The sequence below is a fragment of the Sinocyclocheilus anshuiensis genome, unplaced genomic scaffold (assembly GCF_001515605.1).
Source record: "Sinocyclocheilus anshuiensis isolate Anshui unplaced genomic scaffold, SAMN03320099.WGS_v1.1 scaffold832, whole genome shotgun sequence".
NCBI classification, from domain to species: domain Eukaryota; kingdom Metazoa; phylum Chordata; class Actinopteri; order Cypriniformes; family Cyprinidae; genus Sinocyclocheilus; species Sinocyclocheilus anshuiensis.
In genome coordinates this window covers 101,597-123,993 of record NW_015549602.1, presented here as the reverse complement: position 1 = coordinate 123,993, position 22,397 = coordinate 101,597, and the positions used below count along the sequence as shown (strand labels likewise).

The 22,397-nt window shown below is 39.2% G+C and overlaps 1 protein-coding gene across 4 annotated transcripts in view; it reads left to right on the top strand.

Annotated features, from left to right (window-relative positions):
- The window catches only part of LOC107658686 (mitogen-activated protein kinase kinase kinase kinase 4-like), a 128,622-nt gene that overhangs the window by 23,254 nt on the left and 82,971 nt on the right, over nt 1-22,397 (top strand). For all 4 annotated transcript variants that reach the window (XM_016447337.1, XM_016447336.1, XM_016447335.1 and 1 more), the window contains exon 3: nt 13,913-13,969. In XM_016447337.1, the coding sequence (XP_016302823.1) occupies nt 13,913-13,969 (57 nt within the window). The remainder of the gene's footprint in view (nt 1-13,912; nt 13,970-22,397) is intronic.

The window sequence follows — 22,397 nt, the reverse complement described above, 5'->3', positions numbered from 1 at the left end:
AACTAGGGATGCTCCGATCAGGATTTTTGCAGCCGATACTGAGTACCGATATCTTGTGATGGTGATCGGCCGATTATGATGCTTCAAGCTTTATATAGACTGTTTCATCGGGCGTAGAGATCTGCACTCCCGCGGGAGTACCGCGGGACCCGCGGGACAACTTTTGATGGGGAGTGTGGGTGCGGGCGGGAAGAGACTCGTGTGCGTGCGGGATGCGGGAGAATAAAATGATTCGCGGGACTCCTGCAAAATAGAAATTATCTAAATATAAAGTGTCTAAAACATATAAATTGTTATTTATCTGTTGTACAAAAGCAAAAAGAACAACTAATATTAACATTAAAATGATTGATATGCGCAAGCTAGGCATAGTTTCTATTTATAACACGTGTTTAAAGGGTAGCGCAATGTAGCCAATCACAGAGGATGCGGGAGAATAAAATGATTTGCGGGACTCCCGCAAAATAGAAATTATCTAAACATAAAGTGTCTAAAACATATAAATTGTTATTTATCTGTTGTACAAAAGCAAAAAGAACAACTAATTATTAATGTAACACACGTTTGTAGTCACGGGAGGGAGGCGGGAACCGGCGAACATTTCATACTTTAATAAAATAAACACACACAAAACGAAAGCAAAGCGGCAGCCCCTCGCGGACGACTGCCGCACACAAAACATAGACTGTTTCATCGGGCGCATGCGCCTGGCCCGAAGTTTACTCCCGGTCTGTGTTTGTTTATTAGTCTGGCTATGGCGCCGGCTACAAACACAGTTAAAGTTAAGGTGATGAGTAGACTGAAGTTGGGCTCAGGTGGTTGTGCTGTGGGATGTGTTTCCCATACATTTATTTATTTGTGGCGCTGGCCACAATATCAAAACTGACGGATTTTCCAAAAGGCTTCGTTGAATAAACATGAGCACGTACGGCACGTTTAAAAATCAAAGCGAGGCGCTGGTGTTTTTATATCACTGGATTTCTGAAGGAAGACTATCTTTAGAAAATTTTTCGATGTCATTTTCATTTAATCTTGCATGTTATATGCCTGATAAAGCAGTGTTTGTGAGCTCAGCGCTGCTTTGAGTACAGCCGTTACTGGGGAAACCTGTTTCTCCCACTTTAAAGCACCTCCTGCTGGCAGAGAATGAATTTGCATTCAGTAAGTCCGTCTGATTTGCGCAGCAAACATATATTTTGCTTTTCTAAATCCACGGGTGGGGTAATAAAAATGCATTCGGATTATTTGCGGGTGGATAAAATAAATAATAAATGATGCAAATATTAACTAAATTTTTTTTAAATACATTTTTTTATAAATAAATGTTAATTTAAAAGCAGCCCACGATCAGTGTGTTATGTTACCGTTATCGACGAGGTTTTGTTCCGTCCTCCACGCTGTGACAACTCACAAAAGACTATTTTTAGCCAAGCAGTGCGGAGAGCCGCTTCAGAAACGTGTCGCGGCTGGCTCATAAACACAAGCACTGACTAGAGCGGCCGCCATCAGCTCCGGTGTACCGACGAAACATGCTACCTATCAGATTGTGCTACCAAAAATATATTTGCATTGTTTTAAGGGTAAGTTTAGGGTAAGAGTAGGTGTGGATGGGTAGGTTAAGGGTAGGGGTAGGTATGGACATTAAAAAAAGCCTCAAACCACATGAATAAGAACACCCACCAAACAAGAGAAAACGTATCTCAAACCCCGTTGCACACCATTTCCAGGAAACATGTCGTTCGACCCGGAAACCGTAGCAAAACGTTGCGCTTGAACGTGCCCCAGGTATGATTTATGTGTTTTCATTGGATAAAAAAAGCAAAACACAAAACTCACGATATCGTTTTACACGACTTTTTCAAAATAGGAAAAACATATAGAGAGATTGATTAGCAGTCAGAAGAGGGAAGGATATCAAATAAATCGTCAGGGCAAATAAAAATATATTTGTATTGTTTTAAGGGTAAGTTTAGGGTAAAGATAGGTGTGGGTGGGTAGGGGTAGTTATGGACATTAAAAAAGCCTCAAACCACATGAAGATGCTGGTAGCACAATCTGATGGGTAGCATTTTTCGCTATCGATTTGTGCTACCTATCTTTTTAATGGGAGGGTAGCACAATCTGAGCAGGTAGCACAAATTGTCAGAACTCCGGTAAGTTAGCCGTGGAGCCGGTAACGCGCCACATACGCGTGCAGTGAGGCGCAGATCAGCTCTAACGTCACTGAATCTGCTGTTAAAAATGAACCATCTATTCATCATATCATCATGCAAAACATACACGACAAATAGCGAATTTTTCATTGTTTCTCGAAACGTCATAGCATTTCCACACCGGCGATGACATGACTGTGGTGCCAAATCATTTATGTCCCCACGCAATCATGTACGTCGTCACGCGTTGACGTCACCAAATTGCGATCGGTTCGTGAGATCGGCCAAGTGTAGTGAGTACCGATCGAGTTATAAAATGTGATTATTGGCCGATACCGACCTCCGGCCGATCGATCGGAGCATCCCTAGTGCTCAATAGAATCATGAATGGGGCAGTTTGCCATGCCAGACATGAAATAATAGCACGCAGGAGAGCTTACAGGGGGCCATAAATCTATTTTATTAGCCTTTTATTAGCCTTCTCTAAAAACACACATGACATTGTCTTAGAAAATGTTTCATAAAATTCACAGTTTTAGAGATTATGTCCTGAAATTTGATATGAAGCATTAGTAGACTTGTGGCTTTAGCTTCATTGTGTTTCTAAAAACATTTACCACAGCAACATATTTTTTTTATACATTTAAACATATATAGTTTTTTATATTTTTATTTTTTGTTTTTATGTCTGAGCTTATATATCTCTATTATCATAACAGTCTTGAGTAATTCTGATTCTTGAACAGTAAACTTTGAAGCTTTGTGAACATATGTTGATTATGTATCTAGTCAGAAAGACTCATGAGCAGCAACCTTTTTATTGTGGGTATGTCATTTGTGTCTCCATGCCGAAAATGGGGGGTGACAGCAAAGGGGTGAATGCAGTTATCACTCCCGTATTTTAGTGAATTATGTGTGTACTGAACACGGTTAAAAGGGTTAGTTCACCCAAAAATGTGAACATATACATCCTAGGTGTATATGACTTTCTTCTTTCAGACGAATCCAGTCGGAGTTATATTAAAAATTGTCTTTGATCTTTCAAGCTGTTTAATGCTTAGTGTATTTTTTCCTACAACTGGAGTACCTCGTTTGTGTTGTTTCCTAATGAGGATTTACATAATTTTACACATTGCGTATTTTAGCACAGAAGCCTGAAAGACTGTCTTGACTGTTGTCATATCTTAAGATTACTGATCTTGTGTGTGACCTTTTTTTTTTTTTCTTCCAATTATTTATTTTTCTTTATTATTTTAAAAACAAGTGTAGGCCTATTTTTTGTTGTGAATGTCCCAATTGAGGAACAAGATGTAAAAAATTTAAGATAAATGTACATGTTATATGTATTAGTTGCATTTGGGAGTTAATAAAAATTTAGATGTTGTTTAAAATAGGTATATACTATAATAATATCGGTATATCGATTAATATTCTCCTGTATCGAATCGTATTGAAATCGTATCGTACATTTTTTTGAAGTATCGACAAATATCGTATCGCTGGATATGTGCTATCGTATCGTGACGAACCATCTGATTTACACCCCTATAGTTTACACACATTTTCAACTAAATGAAAACCTTGAGATATAACGTAACGTTGTTGTAGAACATTGTTGTGTATGATGCCTAATCATAAGCTGCTTCAGAAATGGTGACAAAAACAAAAAAGGGTGATTATTAAAAAATAATCTCTTTGTCGTTAAACATCATTTAAATAAACTAATATTAATTTTTTATGATCCCAAATATTCAAATACAGAGTTATGAACAATATTCAGTGAAGAGCAGTGAATAATTCTGTAATTTTCTTTTGTTGTTTGATTAACAGATGATGACAGACAGCAGCAGGTTTATACAGTATAGGATGCTGTCACGGAATGCACAGATACTGACTAGCATTCGATTACTTTTCAAACGGTTTATTTTCACTTAGGATTGAATCGCAAATGTTGTGATTTTAAAGGGGTCATATGATGTTGCTAAAAAGAACATTAGTTTGTGTATTTGGTGTAATGAAATGTGTTTATGCGGTTTAAGGTAAAAAAAAAAAACATTATTTTCCACATACTGTACATTGTTTCTCCTCTATACCCCGCCTTTCTGAAACGCGTCGATTTTTACCACAACGAAACACACAGCGTCTTCACGACATGGTGGCGGCGGCAACAACAACAAAAATACTACAGCGAGAATAAAAGTTATGCCTTCTTTCTTTGCGTGAACATTTGGGTGGTGTTATGCAAATCTTCCCACATCGTGACGTAGACATGTGGAGGCGTGTTAGAATGAGCCGTTTTAGGTAGGCGTGGTTGACTTAACTTTTATAAAGAATATCTCTTTGGATTTGAGACTTTAGTCTTTGCAACTTTACAGATCTTCTTTATGCACCAAGAGCTTGTAACACTCCAAAGAGAAAGGAAAAATTGAAATCGCATCATATGACCCCTTTAATTAAATAAATATATGCACAGCATCAGTAGTAAATGCTGCTTCCCTCTGCAAGCGCTGTGAGTTTGAGTCGCTTATAACGTGAAAATGTTCACCATGGCGATAATGCACTCTAAAGCAGCTCTTCTTCTTCCTCTTTTCCAGCGCAGCTCAACTAGGCCTCACCAGTGGATGGGGATTATTTAAATGAGTGACACTGTGACTTCACAATATCCGTGTGCTGTAGAAGCATACTGTAGTCCAAACAAGCCATTTGTTGTAGTTATTGAAATGATTTTTAGCTTTGTAACCTTGCAGATTTTTTTTATGCTTAAACAGAAACATTACACACTAACTAAAGTTGGTAAAGTGAAAAAGTATAATAGGATAATTTTAAAACCATTAAATATTTATCATATTCAATAGTTGTTTTTCAATAGTCAACACTATAGTAGTCAAATTTTATTCAATAGTCGTCAATTTGTTTGTGGCCAGCCAACGTAGAACATAGGTGGGCATTATGCGAATGTGTTACCCTGTGAAGTGGGATTCAAATTACGGATGACTCGTTTAGATTCTTTCAATTCTTTCGATAGGTCGATTCTTTCTTTTGGAAGACAATAACTTTAAACAGGTGAGTCTGCGTTCTGTCTAGTCCTAGTACAAGAAATTCATAATACATATTAATAGAACAAGATGCCCAGTTGGAATATGATGTATTATGTGTATGGTTTATTCAGACTGCAAAGGTTAAATATAAATTAAAATGATTGTGAGGGCATATTGTGTGACATATGAAGGGCGAGGAGAATTTATATATGCATCAGGTGTTTTGGTGCGAAACACTTCCTGGTAGGATCCACCTGTGTAATCCTCCCTTATAGCTCCCTCAAGCTTCCTCAGTCCTCGTTCCTCACAGTGCAGTTACAGAAATTAGATGTCCTTCAAGATGGTTAATTTTGATATCCTGGTCACAGGCTGGAGGATGAAGGAGCGAGGAAATGAGGAAGCATCAATTTGAGTATTGAGAAGCACTCCTAGTTTAAAACGCTTGAAGGTTTTAAGTTTGACACAGTTTAAAGGGTTAGTTCACCCAAAAATGAAAATTAGACGAATCCAGTCGGAGTTATATTAAAAATGGTCTTAGATCTTGCAAGCTGTTTTATGGCACTCAGCAGGTGTTGCAGTGCATCAGTCCAAAAGAAGTGAAATAAAAAGCGGCCATTCTTAATAAAACGTTTCTCACACAGCTCTGGGGGGTGAACAAAGTCCTCCTGTAGCGAATCGAAGCGTTTTTTAAAGAGAGAAAACCATATTTAAAGGTGGGGTAATCGATTTTTCAAAAACGCTTTAGAAAACCTAACATTTAAGTGAGACAAGTATTACTGGGTGTGGAACAGACCAAAGATGACAACTAAAGTAATTTTAGAAGTCTTAACTGGACGCGTTGTGAAAAGGTACAAATAAACATGAAATTTAGCACATAAAGAAAAAAAAAACAGGAGTGCAACCCAATGAACCCAATTCAAAGAAATAAACAAAACAAAACTATCTTTATAACTAACCCCTAAACTAACTAACAAAAAAAAGAAATATGAAAATAAAACCGAAATCTTCGACGTGTACGACGCCTGAACTAAACTCCTCTAAACTAAAAAACAAAAGTACAAGGGTGGCGTAACACTCACAAACCTAATATAACAAAGTACAAACTAATCTAATAAACAAAACAAACAAGATCGTAACAACGATTGACTAGACATTCGAATCCTCACCGAGAGACGAGTTTAAGTAGCTCGATGCACTGGAATGCTTTCTTAACTTTGAACTCGTCACGTAGTAAGACTAAAACTCTTATCACGGACATCAGCTTAATCTTTAACGTAGAATTCAATGCAGGTCAATAGCCAAAGAACGAAACTGTGAATAGATCAAATCACACAGCACAAAGCATGACTCCATATAAGACAAGATGCATTTAGCATCAGGAGACTGAAACTAATGTCGAACACGAGACAGCTGACCGCGTTGGCGCACGCGCGCACAATCAACTCGAGGCCTCCATTACAGCTGGCACGTCAGCGGATTGGCAGAACATCATGACGTCAGAATGATGATTGACCTAGAAGCCGAGTAAAAAATAACACAAAAAAGACAGGAGAGCGAGGAAAAGACAATATCACAAAACATACGTGGAACATAACACCCCACCCCCCCCCTCCCCCCCCAAGAAAAAAAAACTATATGGATTAAGGGGGGGAAAAACGTAGTTTTAACAATTTTTACTCCAACCTTTTTGAACTCTTGACAAAGCATCAGCCATTACATTTTCTGAACCTTTCTTGTGTTCAATCACCAGATGGTAACATTTGACAACCAGGGACCAGTGCATTAGTCGCTGATTCTGGTTATACATACGAGACAGGAATACTAAAGGGTTGTGATCTGTAAATGCTGTTATTTGCAAATTGCTTGAACTCAAGTAGACATCAAAATACTGCAAAGCCAACAGTAAAGCTAAAGTTTCCTTCTCAATAGTAGAGTAATTCAACTGGCTTTTGTTGAACTTACGTGAGAAGTAACATACAGGATGGTCAATACCATGGATGTCTTCTTGAATAAGCACTTGGCGCGGGCCAACAGAGCTTGCGTCAATCTCCAACTTGAAGGCTTTTTCATACACCGATGCTGCAGGGACAGGAACACTACATAATAAAGCTTTAAGAAGAACCACAGAACCACAGAAACGCGCGTAAAGGGCTGAGGAGTGACGTCAGTGGACTAACAACAGTGGAGAAGTTCTTACAAAAATTCCGATAATACCCAGCCATCCCTAAGAATCTACGCAGTTCTTTTTGCGAAGTAGGGACTGGAAACTCTGCGATAGCGCTTACCTTTGCCTCTATAGATCTCAGTTGCCCTTGACCCACTTCTCTGCCCAAATACGTGATTGTGGCTTGACCAAAATCACATTTGGCAAGGTTTAACGTTAAAGAAGCATTCGCAAGGCGTGCAAACACCTCACGAAGGGTTGAAACATGCTCTGACCAATCAGTAGAGTAAATTACAAGATCGTCCAAATAAGCGTTACAATTAGAAACTCCTGCAAGTATGATGTTAATAAGTCTTTGAAATGTAGCCGGCGCATTGCGCATGCCGAATGCCATTACGCAATATTGCATGAAGTCATCTGGAGTTACAAACGCAGAAATGTCTGAGGCTCGAGCCGTTAAAGGCACTTGCCAGTAACCTTTTAACAAGTCCAACTTGCTGACAAATTTTGCTGAACCAAGGGTATCCACACAGTTTTCCATGCGCGGTAATGGAAAACAATCGGGTACAGTCAGTGCATTTACTTTTCAGTAATCTGTACAGAATCTAGCGGATCTGTCACTCTTAGTTACTAGTAGACATGGAGAACTCCATGGGCTACAACTTGGCTTCGCCAACCCATTTTCGAGCAAATACTCCACTTCAGTTTTCATCACAGAGCGTTTCAGAGCATTAACTCTGTAAGTGTACTGTTTCACCAGGACAGCATTACCAACATCAATATCATGTTTAAGTACAGTAGTACGAGAAGGAACATCATGAAAAAGTGAAGGAAAGGCATTAATCAACTCTTTAATATCACGCCTCTGAGGATCAGACAAATGAGACAAAGGAGAATTTAAGTCAGCTAAAACCTCAGAGTTCTTAAACCTAGTGCACTGTTGGTACATGTGTCTAATTATCACTCCATCTTCACTGTCAGGAGTAACGTCACAAACCAGCGCAGCAACCGGTACATTAGGGATTTCAAGTTGCTTTACCTTTGCAACATCTCCCGGCAGCTGTTCTCGAGCATAATACGCCTTCAGCATATTCACATGACATACACAAGATTTCTTTCGGCAGTCAGGAGTATGAATTACGTAATCTGTATTACTAAATTTTTTTGAACCGACCACTGGCAATAAAACCAGCACTTGATCACCTTCTTTAAAATCACGCAAAACAGATTTACGATCAAAGTGACTCTTCATTGTCAATTGTGCATTCACCAACGCCTCTTTTGCCGCTGAACAAGCCTTGTGCAGTCGTTTGCGAAATTTGCTGACATAATCCAGCACATTCGTTTTGACACTTGTCTCTACAGATAACATGTCCTCTTTAAGCATTTTAAGTGGACCTCTTACACAATGACCGAATACAAGATCCGCAGGACTCTAAATACTAAACTATCTTGTATCGCTTCCCTAACAGCAAACAAGACCAAAGGCGTACCCAATCCTTACCCGTGTCCATACAGTATTTATGAAGCATAGCCTTTAAGGTCTGATGAAACCGTTCTAAGGCTCCTTGGCTTTCTGGATGATATGCACTCGAAATCCGGTGAGAAGTTTTTTAACACTTGAGCGAAGAGACTTGACATTAAATTTGTACCTCGGTCAGTCTGTACAACTGTGGGCAGTCCAAACAATGAAAAAAATTTCACCAGCACTTTAATTATTATGGGCGCCGTGATTTTCCTAAGCGGAATCGCTTCGGGAAAACACGTCGCTGCGCACATCGTCAGTAAATATTGGTTACCAGCTTTTGTTTTGTGCAAAGGACCCACACAATCGACAATAACATGCTCGAAAGGTTTGCCCACAACTGGTATAGGAACCAATGGAGCGCGTGGAATAGTGTGGTTCGGCTCACCCGAAAATTGACAGGTCTGACACGTTCTACAAAACTTCGCCACATTGGTCTTCAATTGAGGCCAAAAGAAATGTTTTAAAATTCGGTGGTATGTTTTCTTAATATACAAGTGCCTGGATAAATCATGGTCATGAGCCAGGGAGAGTACGGTCTGTCTGTAACACGCAGGAACGACGATCTGGCTTGACACATTCCATTCAATTCAGAGTCATTCAAATCGTCAGGACACCACCTACGCATCAACACTCCATTCTTCATGCAAAAAGCAACTTTTCTCTCCTGTGCCACCTCTGCAGAAACGGCAGAAGAAAAACATTTACGTAAAGTGAAGTCATCTTTCTGAGCATCAATAAGGTTATCACGTGTCACATGCAATTTCAAATTATTTGAATTTGAAACGACAGATTCAGGTTTACCATCATCGACCATCAAAACATCATTCACGAAAGTAGGGGCCATGAAAGTTGAAAGCAAGTCATCTGCATCAGCAAATTTACAAGCCTGGGCACACGTAACGTCACAGACAGGAAAAACTTCAGGGAACTTTTCCGACAGTTCATCGGTGGATACGGACAACTCCGGTTTATCACAAACCTCTAACAAAGGCATAATTCTCCCACCAGCTATGTCATTGCCAAGAATTAAGTTCACCCCTCGCTCAGGTAAATTGTCACGCACTCCAACTTTCACAACTCCAGTGAACAAGTCTGATTTCAAATAAATCTGATGCAGAGGAACTTTCACTGTACCCATCTCAATACCTCGAACCAACACACGACTACCACAAAAAGTTTGCTCAGGACAAGGCAACGCATCCGTCATTATGAATGACTGCATGGCGCCAGTGTCACAAAGCATGGTTACCTTTACCTGATTTATAAGCTTGTCATCAACAGAGACCAACCCTTCCATCAGAAAAGGTTGATAACTAGCGTAAAATTTTTCACAGCTCTCAGCATCAACGAAATCAGTTTTCACAAAAGCAACACTTTTAGTACTGGTGCCTTGTTGCTTGCGTTTTAACGCAAGACAATCAGCAATAACATGTCCAGCTTTATGACCGTAAAAACTCCCAATCCTCTCTAGTTTTTGTTGCGTTACTTTTCAAGCGTGACTGGTCCTTTGAAGTAGACGAAACAGGCAAAACTTTCTAAATACGAGCTGGAGTAAAAACATGTTTATGAATCAATGTAAACTCATCAGCAAAAACAGATGCCTGAGACAAAGAAGTTACTTTTTGTTCATTGAGGTAAACCACAATACGATATTCACACAATGAGGGATACAGCTCTTAAATTCCTCCAAAAGAATTAATTCACGCAACACCTGAAAATCTGACACTTTATTCGATGTGCACCACTTGTCGAACAACACACATTTTTCTCTAGAGAATTCTACAAAAGTCTGACCTGAATTTTTTCCTATGGTTCCTGAAACGTTGCCTATATGCTTCCGGTACGAGTTCGTATGCTTGCAAGATTGCCGCCTTAACAACGCCATAATCCAACCTGTCCTCCAAAGACAGAGCAGCGCATACTTCTTGAGCCTTTCCAGTTAACCTACATTGCAGAAGCAAAGGCCAAACATCTCTAGACCACTGTAGAGCGGAGGCAATTCATTCAAATACATTAAAATAAGAATCAACCTCGCCTTCTCTAAATTGAGGTACAAGCAATATGTGTTTACTCACATCAAACGTACTCCCGGATGACCCCGAGTCAGTCGAGGCTGCAGCATTCTGCGCAGGCTGCACAGGTGGAACCGGTGTGTCTCTGGCTGCGTTCAGTTCAAGCTCACGCAGCTTGATTTGCTTGTCCGCCTCGATTTCCAGCCGACGGATTTCAAGTCGCAGTTCCCTTTCGGCGTGACTTTCCGCTAATCTCTCGCACTCTTCACTTTGAAGTCTAGCAAGACATATTTTGAGGCGCGCCTCACCTTCAGACTCCACCTCAGCCGGAGAAAAAGGTTTGAAGAGCGGCAAAGCAGCTTTGGCTTCGGAACCCTCCGCCGCAGCAGCTCCACTCGCTTCCTCCTTGCCTGTCCTAGAAGGGCGAGCATCAACGCCAGGTGAACTATCAGCCAACACCAACACTCCTAGTTCCCCTAAATGCTGCACAAGGACGCTCTTAATATCTCGTTTTAACTGCTGTCTAGTAACTGAAATTTGGAAATGCTCGGCAACTCTCAACAAATCATCCTTTCTGTATGCATCTAATTGTTCGACAGTTGGTGCACTAATGGAACTTTCCAGATCAAAGTCAGCCATACCGATTATGTTTAACATTTACTAAACAGCCTCCAACTTACCATTCAAACAATACTCTGTTCAGGATTGATCCATTATCACACCAGCAACAATATGTCTCACATATCATCCCAACAAAGGAATTATCCCACCGCTGCCACCAATAAATGATACGTGCTTGATGTTAAAGAGGGATGACCGTAACATTTAAGTGAGACAAGTATTACTGGGTGTGGAACAGACCAAAGATGACAACTGAAAAGTAATTTTAGAAGTCTTTACTGGACGCGTTGTGAAAAGGTACAAATAAATATGAAATTTAGCACATAAAGAAAAAAAGCCAGGAGTGTCACCCAAATCAAAGAAATAAACTAACTAACTAACAAAAAAAATAAATATGAAAATAAAACCGAAATCTTCGGCGTGTACGACGCCCGAACTAAACTAAAAAACAAAAGTACAAGGGTGGCGTAACACTCACAAACCTAATATAACAAAGTACAAACTAATCTAACAAACAAAACAAACAAGATCGTAACAACGATTGACTAGACATTTGAATCCTCACCGAGAGACAAGTTTGTTTAAGTAGCTCGATGCACTGGAATGCATTCTTAACTTTGAACTGGACACGTGGTAAGACTAAAACTCTTATCACGGACATCAGCTTAATCTTTCACATAGAAGACAATACAGGTCAATAGCCAAAGAACGAAACTGTGAATAGATTAAATCACACAACACAAAGCATGACTCCATATAAGACAAGATGCATTAAGCATCAGGAGACTGAAACTAATGTCGAACACGAGACAGCTGACCGCGTTGGAGCACAAGGTACGCTGGCGTGGCGCACACACACACAATCAACTTGAGGCCCCCATTACAGCTGGCACGTCAGCGGATTGGCAGAACATCATGACGTCAGAATGATGGTTGACAGTCCAGTCAGCCAATAAACACCGACCTAGAAGCAGAGTAAAAAATAACACAAAGACAGGAGAGCGAGGAAAAGACGATATCACAAAACATACGTGGAACGTAACAGTGTAGACAGCATCACTGATTATAATGAGTTCCATAGTATTTTGTCGCGCCGTGCCACTCACGTCCAGTGTAGACACGGTGTAACATTGGTTTTACTTTGTTTCACAGAACTAATCGTTGCCTGGGTTGCGTACGTATGTGTGGGGCGGAGCTATCAAAATAGGGGCGAGACCCTTTTGGGGTAGGGGCGTGTTTGTTTTGGTGATTTCAAATGTCAACATTGGCTACCAGAAATCGCTTACCCCATCTTTAAAACGTAATCAATTTAATCTAGCTTGCGCTCACTGTTGTACACGGAAGCAGTACCGGGCTGATGACGTATGAGGTCGGCTTTGCGCATTCGCCGCTCAGAAGTGACGAACGCGGAAGTGCAGGGGAGAGATCAAAACAAAACAACGGTCACTAATTAGAAGCACAAAACGAGGATTTGTAAAGAAGAATGTCAGAGGATTTCGATATAAGCCAAGAGGAGACTGGTTTTCCTTTGCTAAAGTAAGGAAACTTTGCTTCCTTTAATCCTGTAAACAAACATTGGTTTTCACGAGACTCACCGGCGCATGCGCAATGCCGACCTTATACGTCATCCTCCCGGAGCTGCTTCTGTGTACAACTGTTGGTGCAAGCTACATTAAAGTTATTTACATTTTGAATATGGATTTTTTCTTACAAAAATGCATCGATTCGCTACAGGAGGCCTTTGTTCACCCCCAGGAGCCGTGTGAGACTTTTTTTTATGGATGGGCGCTTTTTATTTCACTTCTTTTGGACTGAAGCACTGCAACACCCGCTGAGTGCCAGTAAACAGCTTGAAAGATCAAATACAATTTTTACTATAACTCCGACTGGATTCGTCTGAAAGAAGAAAGTCATATACACCTAGGATGACTTTCATTTTTGGGTGAGCTAACCTTTAAGTAGTCTTAAAAGCTCAAAGTTTGAAGTGTCTCAGATAGATTTCTGTGTGCTTGCTAGAGTGTGGCTGCTAGAACGTTGCTAGGTAGTCAACGGTGAAAGTCAGTGGGATTCAAAATAACTTTGGACCCCATTGTATTTCATTGAATGGATTTAAAAAAAAAACTTTTCCACTTTTCTGTTGCACAGAAACCAACATGGGAGTAAGGAAATGTTTTTTTTGGGGTTGACCATTCCTTTAATACTTTGTTGAACTATTTAATATTTTAAACCAGTGATTTCAGAGTCAATTTTCATTTCAAGTTTCTCGAAAAGTCGTGAAAGATATATCAATCTTGGGTGGAACTGTCAACTGTCACGCATTCCTACTGTACATTCACCAGGTAAGAATATTTTCCCATATGTGAGGCTGCTGACTAATCCTTTGTTTTCATCTACAGGGTCGACATGTCAAAACAGGACAGCTGGCAGCAATCAAAGTCATGGATGTCACAGAGGTAAAAAAAAGCACTATATTTTGAAATTTAATTATATTGCCCTATGTTACTGATTTTTGCCACTCTGAAAGTGGTTGGTATCAGAGTCTGGATGTACGAAACTGGGTCTAGATTAACATGAAGACAGGCTCTACTGAACTGAAAGATACAGGAATAGATCCACTGGGAACCATGCAGTCTGTAGCCAAAATTGCACAAGATGACCTCTGTCTAATCCTGGTCCTGGCACCCCTACTCTCCATATTTCATATGTCTGTCTGTAACACACCTGATTCAAATTATCAGCCTGTTGGAGGAGAGATCCATGAACTGAGCTGCGTTTCAATTGACGGGGCACCTATGCAGTGTTCAGTGCTCCCTATTCCCTAAGCATGTTTACTTCACTTGACAAAATGTTCATTTGGGACAGCCAGCAGTGTCATCACTTCAGTAGTGCATTTTGGAATAGTGTTTAGTAGTATTTGTCAGCCATTTTTAATGTAGTCTTAGTCTTAGTCTTTTAAATTAGTCTTAGTCTTGGTGTCATGTACTTTTTAGGTATCATATTTAGTCAAACTTTTCCTGATTGTGTTTAGTCAAGTTTTAGTCATTGAAAACTTTGTCACATTTTCTTCATGCTGTATAATAATAATATAAACTGATAAAATAATAATAATAATACATTTTGCTCAAAATTATAATCGAAAAGACTTCACTTTCACCAATAAGCACAAATCAATAGAATGTGAACTCATACACAGCTTATTTTATGTCATCTAGTGTTCTGATTTATTACATACTATTTAATTTATAAATTAATATCAAAGACTTAGATATGCACTCTCTCTGTCTACATTATGAAAACTGGCAAAAACAAGCAAAAAATATTTTAACAGTAAAATTCCTAATAGTAATTCCAATAATTCCAAATTGCAATAATGTTTCTGAGTAAGTGCATTTATTCAGCATCTATAACCACAAACAAAATAGTCAAGATCTCATGACAGAACACAGGCTGGCGGAATGACACTTTCACAGGTGGTCACTGGTGGGGCACGTGACACAGCCTTCAATAAGGACATTTTTGAGGGGCTCTGTAGTGCACACCGTTTGACCTACAGTCATCAAAATTCATACACATGAAGGTCTCATCACAGGGCTGTACAGTGCATGTTCAGTGCAGACATATATGTCGCACGTGCTACGAAAAAACTGGTCTGTGCGATATCCTTGCTACGGGGTGTGCAATATGACGATTTTTGATCGTGGACGATTAAAATGTCTCCACGATCAGCTTTTGAAGAAATATTGTTGTATTTCTAAAATTAAAGTAAACAGTTGAGAGAGAAACGCGTGCAGCTCTTAAAGGGACAATAACTACTAAACATGCTGCCGACTGTCATTAATACAGAATTGAAAGAATTGAAAAATGAAATTTTCATTTTTGGTGAACTATTCTTTTAATGTTAATAAAACAACAAAACAGAAAAAAAATCACTCACTGCTCTTGACTTATCATCAGTCAGTTGCTTAAAAAAAGTATAATTGATGTATATAGTGTATACAGTGTTTTATTTTAATATTTGTTCATTCAATTTCTTGAATGTTACTGCTAAATACTGTACCTGAAAAATAAAGCACTGTTTGTTTTATTTGTATATTATGTGTATTTGTAATGTATATCTTTGTTCTTATTTTCTAATAACAAAGATAAAATAATGACAAAGATTTTTATCTTTGCTCACTTTGGCCTAAATGTCTGCCATTCTTTTTATTTTATATTTTAAGGTGTAAGAGGTGTTCTGTTTCTGCACTCTTCCATTTTTAGCAAATTAAGAAAACTGTCTAAAAACAATTTTTGTGATGGTTTGTATTTTTTGTACTCTGTATGGAACATCAGTGCCTATTTAAGTGATGGAACTCCATTACTTGTGTTTGTTTTCAGACATGAACAGACATTTTATACGTGTGCTACAACTTTTTGGCCTGTGCTACAAAACTTTCAACCTCTGTAGCACCAGTGCTATGTGAAAAAAAAGTTAACGTATAGCCCTGCATCAGGATGAACAACTTTCGTGGTGACGGTCACCCCTCTGCCCACCAGGAAGTCGGCTATTCAGGGTTTTGTGAAAAGTGCATACTGTGGAATTAGCAATACTCCTCCTAGGATTTTCATCTGTTGGCCACCAAACTCTGTCAACATAATCTCAAGACATTGGGGATGCAAAATTGTCAAGGGATTTTTGATATCTCGGACAGTTTAGCCATGGCGATGCGACGAAATTATGGCAAGAAATGAGAAACAGGAAGTGTCTAATAACTTTTGCACACATTGTCTGATTTTGATAAAAATTCAGCAGTTTGTTCGTTGTAAGGCTGATCACATAGATGTGAATATTAGGAGTCAAATTATAGCGCCACCAGCTGGCAGCAGGAAGTGTCATTTTCAAAATACTTTGAAATCAGCCTCTTATTTTTACTCTATTTTCTTCAAACTTCATCAGAATAATGTCAAAACACGGCCGATGTAAAACTGAGAAGGGATTCTTGATATCTTAATTACTGTTGCCATGGCAACGTGTCAAACTTGAATGTTTTTTCAGGTGTTTTTAAGGCACTTACCATGCTCAGAATTTCATGAAACTCGACACACATCATTATTAATGATAGTTAGACACTGGCAAAAGCTCATAAATGGGCGTGAAGGAGGTGCACTATAGCGCTACCTTTTGACTAAAGTGATGGGGTTAGTTTTTCCTACTGCACCAAACTCGGAACATATATTGTTCTCATCAAGCCGGACGACTTTCTAATTTGCATTCATTAGATACGATCAACAGGAAGTCAGCTATTTTGGTTTGAATGTGGATTTTTGGAAAAATCAGGCTGTGAATTAAAGCTGCAAGCAGCGTTGAAAGGGCCCTCGCACCCGGGCTCACCACCACCCGTTGGCCTTAGGAAAACAGTGAACGTTGGGCAATATGCATTTAAAATGGTAAATATAGGAGGAATATGTCAGTCATTTATATGTGCCAAACTTCCTATAACTATAACTGAATATTGGCATGTAGATGTCTTCAGGCCAGGACTTATCTCAAACATCTTAAGTTTGGTGCAGACTGAACATGGTATGTTTGAGTTAGTGTAAAGTATGAGATATCCTGTTGCCAACAGGTGGCGCTATGATTATTAGTGAATATTGGCCTTTAGATGTGTTCAGGCCAAGGACTCTTATCAAACAAGAAATTCTGGGCAGACTGGACATTGCATATTTTAGTTAGTGTAAAGCATGACATTTCCTGTTGCCAACAGGTGGCGCTATAAATTATAACTAAATATTGGCATGTAGATGTTTTCAGGCCAGGACTCTTACCAAACATGTGAAGTTTGGGGCAGAACGGACATTGCATGTTGAGGTTAGTGTAAAACAAGTCATTTCCTTTTGCCAACAGGTGGTGATATGATTATAACTGAATAATGGCCTGTAGATATTTTCAGGTCAGGACTCTTATCAAAGGTGTGAAGTTTTGGGGCAGATCGAACATTGTGTGGCTGAGTTACAACAATTTCCTGTTTCATGGCATTAGTGGCATGCTTTAGCACTTAGTAAGTGTTGCTAGCATGTTTCTAGCGTGTTTAGCACACAATGGCATATTTTACAGTGTTGTTAATAGTGCATCACAGTGTTAAACATGTCACTTCCTGTTGCCAGTAGTTGATGCTATGACTACAACTGAATATGAGCATATAGATGTCTTCATGCCAGGACTCTGAGTCTGATCAAACGTGAAGTTTGGAGCAGATTGGACATTATATGCATGAGTTACAGCAACTTCCTGTTTCATGGCATTAATAACATGCTTTAGCACTTAGTAAGTGTTGCTAGCACGTTTGAGCATGGTTTTTAGCATGTTTAGCACTCAATGGCTTATTTTAGTGTGTTGCTAATAGTGCATCACAGTGTTAAACATGTCACTTCCTATTGACAGCAGGTGGCGCTATGACTATAACTGAATATTGGCATGTAGATGTCTTCAGGCCAGGACGCTGATCAAACATGTGAAGTTTGGGGCAGATTAGACTAGTGTTGTCACGGTACCAAAATTTCAGTGTTCGGTACCAATACCAGTGAAAATCCACAGTTCTCGGTACCAATTTCGGTACCAAAGCAAAACACAAAAACATGCTAATTAAAAAATTGGACTACTTTAATTTAATCCAAACTGTGTACATAAAAACCTAGAGCTATTTAGCCAAGAATAACAACTAAGTTAGCTAAAAAAAAAACAAAAAAAACTTCGGACTGATAACACAATGTTAACCATTTGTACATTCTCTAACACACATATTTTAGATTCACAATTCATTTAAAAGCCTCTGGTGTGTAAAAATAATAAATATCATGTCCTCCTGTTGTTTTTTACCCTAATAAAAGTTATAGGAGCATTAAATAGTTAATAAAGAAACTTCATTGTAATGCTCATTATATTAGCGTTAGCCGTGCTTATGCTAACGATTAACTACTCTAATTAACAGCGTTCGTTTCGATCCTACATTCAAATTAAAATATTGATAAATATTCATAACAAGCAGTGTTTCTCCCAGACTTGCACTCTATTTGTGGTGGCATATATATGCAAATTCATTCTCTGCCAGCAGGAGGTGTTTGTAAAGCGGGAGGGATAGAGGTTTCCCCAGTAACAGCTGCAATCAAATAAGCGCTCCACTCACAAACGTTGCTCCTAAAAAAACCTGGTACTGTAACGTTTTCATTTTTTTAGTACCGACTTGGTACTGAAGTAGCGGGTCTTTTGACAACACTTGATTGGACATTGCATGCCTGAGTTACAGCAACATCCTGTTCCATTGTATTAATAGCATGCTTTAGCAAATTAGCTATGTGTTAGCATGTTTTAACATGTTTCTAGCATGTTGCTAGCCTATTTAACAATTGATGACACTTTTTAATATGTTGCTAGGAGTCCATAACAGTGTTAAACATGTCACTTCTTGTTGCCAGCAGGTGGCGTGCTGACTATAACTGAATATCGCTATGTAAGTGTGTTCAGGGCAGGACTCTTATCAAACGTGTGAAGTTTGGGGTAGATCGGACATTGCATGCCTGAGTTACAGCAACTTCCGGTTTCATTGCATTAATAGCATGCTTTAGCACTTAGCTAAGTGTTTTGCTGACATTTTTCTAGCATGTTGCTAGCCTGTTTAGCACTTGCTGGCACATTTTAATATGCTGTTAGGAGTCCATAACAGTGTTAAACATGTCACTTCCTGTTGCTAGTAGGGGTGGGAATCGCCATGATACAATATTATCACGATACTTGTGTCACGATACAATATTATTGCGATTTTAAATATATTGTGGTATTCTGCGATATATTGTAATTATTAACTTTTTCCAACTTCAAATTATGTCCCCAAAGGAAAACTTTGGCATCTGTTTTAACTAAAAAAAAACTTTTCTCAGTTTGTTTATCTCACTTCAGTTTTATTGCTGCACGGTTCTGTGATTAGTAGTAAATCGGCCAGAGGGCGCTCTTCTGCTGAAACTCCAAATATGCCCCAAAGAAGAAATCCAGGAAATGCCTATCGCTGCAGCTGAATAAAGAGGATTTAACTGCTTTCATTGATTCAACGTGATTAATAAACACACGACTACGACAATATATGGTTTATCGGAGTTCTCTCACAGAAGGATTTATTTAAAACACTCGACTGATGTTATGAAGTGAGTTTGGAGTAAAAACATGTTATTAAATGTGGTGCTTTTCAATAACGCACGTGCTTTCAGATGGAGCAGCATTTACTACACAGAGCCGTAGTTAACTGAGAAGCTATGCAAACAGCTGTCATTATCGCAGAACGATTTCTTCGATTTCATAATCGCGGGATTATTTCGTCTGCGATTTTGAACGTGATTTTGCATAGCTTGTCAGTGAACTACGGCTCTGTGTAGTAAATGCTGCTCCATCTGAAAGCACGTGCTGGAGATTTACTACTAATCACAGAACCGGCTTTACTGGCAAGATGTGCATGACAATCGCATTCGATTAATCATGCAGCCCTAGTGCAGACCCTTCAGCAATTGGGGCATTTGAAAGTAAATTACTGTTAAATTTAAAGTATATAAAAAATACGGTGTGTCTCAATCAGCTCCCTTGTTCAGGGAGCACTGATCAGGGAGTTGGCCATTTTAAGGGCTGTCTCAGTCATGAAATCCTTCCAGCGCACTGGAACGTTTGCTCCCTGAAAAATCCCACAATGCACCACAAAAACTAGGGAGCATCGGCGCTCACTATGCTCCCTTACCGGAAATAACGCCACATTTCTGAAGCGCGAAACAAACCACACGAGCCAACTCGATAAATATAATGACACGCGATAGAAGTATAATGACGGCCCATAGAAGATTTGAAAAGACAAACCGTTTTTTAGTATATTTCAGCATAAACACACATCGCTAGACAGGAATTTAACACATTTAACATTTATAAATAATATTCGGCTGAAATGTTGTAACAGAACGATGTGTTTAAAGTAGGGATGCACCGATACCACTTTTTCCAATACTCGCCCGATACCGATACTTTTATTTTTGGCACTTGCCGATACTGAGTACCAATACCAATATTTTCATTGCATTTGTAAATTTTTTAAATATTGGGTACAGAAACCAAAAGAGTATGTATAATGTTAGTTGGTTAAATAAATGACGTTTATAGTGAATGCCCCTATAAATTGTCTTATATTTATGATTTAGTTTTAATCCAAATGATGCGTGCTAAGTGAGCGAACATCAATAAAGATCACACAACAGAAGTGCGCGCTCTCGCTCTCTCCCTCCCTCCCTCCCTACCATTAAGTAACGTGTGCATTGTTTTACTTACTACTTTTTGACATATCTGACCGAACTACAAACTTTCCAGTGATGTCTGTGAGAAAGGGATATTCACTCGACAAGCTTGCGCAACTGTGCCGCCGCGCGCTCAATCCACTCAGTGTGATTTGCTTACCAGCTGGCGCAAATCAGCTATACAGGCATTAATACTGAATGTTTTATATTCATTGCATACATATACTTCGTAGACATCTTTAATCTCTAATAACTCCATTCTGCTGTCTGTTGTTGGGGTTTCTTTGTCTGAATATGGCATTTATCACATGCCGTGTGGTATCGGCGTTTGGTATCGGGGCATTTTAACAAGTAGGAGTAGGAGTACGAGTACAGGAGCTCAGTATTGGACCTGAGTTTATATATAAACATCCCTAGTTTAAAGAGAATAAAAATAAATATCAAAAAGAGATTGGTCCTGTCTGTTGTTTATTAATTCCAGTGATGACGTTCTACTATGTTGTCCGTTGACGTTGTACGTAATCATGTCACTGGAATGCGAGTGATCACTGTCCCAACGTGCAGTGAGTCAGAACTTACCAGTGCCCGAATTCGTGTACACGATCTACTGATTCACAAGCTCGGGAGCTAAGGAGCTGATTGAGACGCACCCATAGTCTATTAATAAAGATGCCGCCATCTTTATTTTACTAACTTACTGCATGCAGAAGGTGACCCAGCTGACCTGACCAGAAAAAACTCAACACCACCATCTAGTGGGCTGTAAAGAAATTGATTTTATTATTCTACCAAATAGTATAATAAAAGATCGATACTTGGCGTCCGTGTATCGATACAGTATTGCCGCGGAAAATATTGCAATACTATGCTGTATCGATTTTTTCCCCCACCCCTAGTTGCTAGCATGTGGCGCTATGACTATAACTAAATATGGGCATGAATATGTGTTCAGGACGGGACTCTTATCAAGTGTGTAAGTTTGGGGCAGATCGGGCATTGTTTGCCTAAGTTACAGCAACTTCCTGTTTCATGGCGAAACATCAAAATTTGTCATGCCGCCAGGGACACGCCCTTCGGCGAAAACTCAAGATCTTCGCAATTTAGCGTCGCAAAGGCCTTATGATTACACAAACCAAATTTGAAGATGATCGGATTAAAACTGTAGAAAACTGCACAAAAAGCGCAAAATGTTAATAACTGAAACCTTATTGTAAAGTGTTACTAAAGTTTTATATATTGATCTGTGTCTGTGTGTCAGTCTTGATGGTTTGTATTAACCCTTTCATTGCTGTAACCCTTAAATCCAGACTGCCAGAGGGTTACTGTAAATTCATGTGCTCACTGGGCACCATTTTCCTGATGCCACCGGGGTGGCATTTGCACTGATGGCATGGGCCTGCCCAAAAATTCAAAATGGCTGACTTCCTGTTGCGTTTAGGACTTTGCTCCAAGATACTTTTTTGTACAGTCATGGCCAAAAGTTTTGCCAGTGACATACATTTTGTGTTTAGCAAAGTTTGCTGCTTCAGTATTTGTAGATTATTTTTCCATGTGTTTCTATGGTATACTGAAAAACAATGA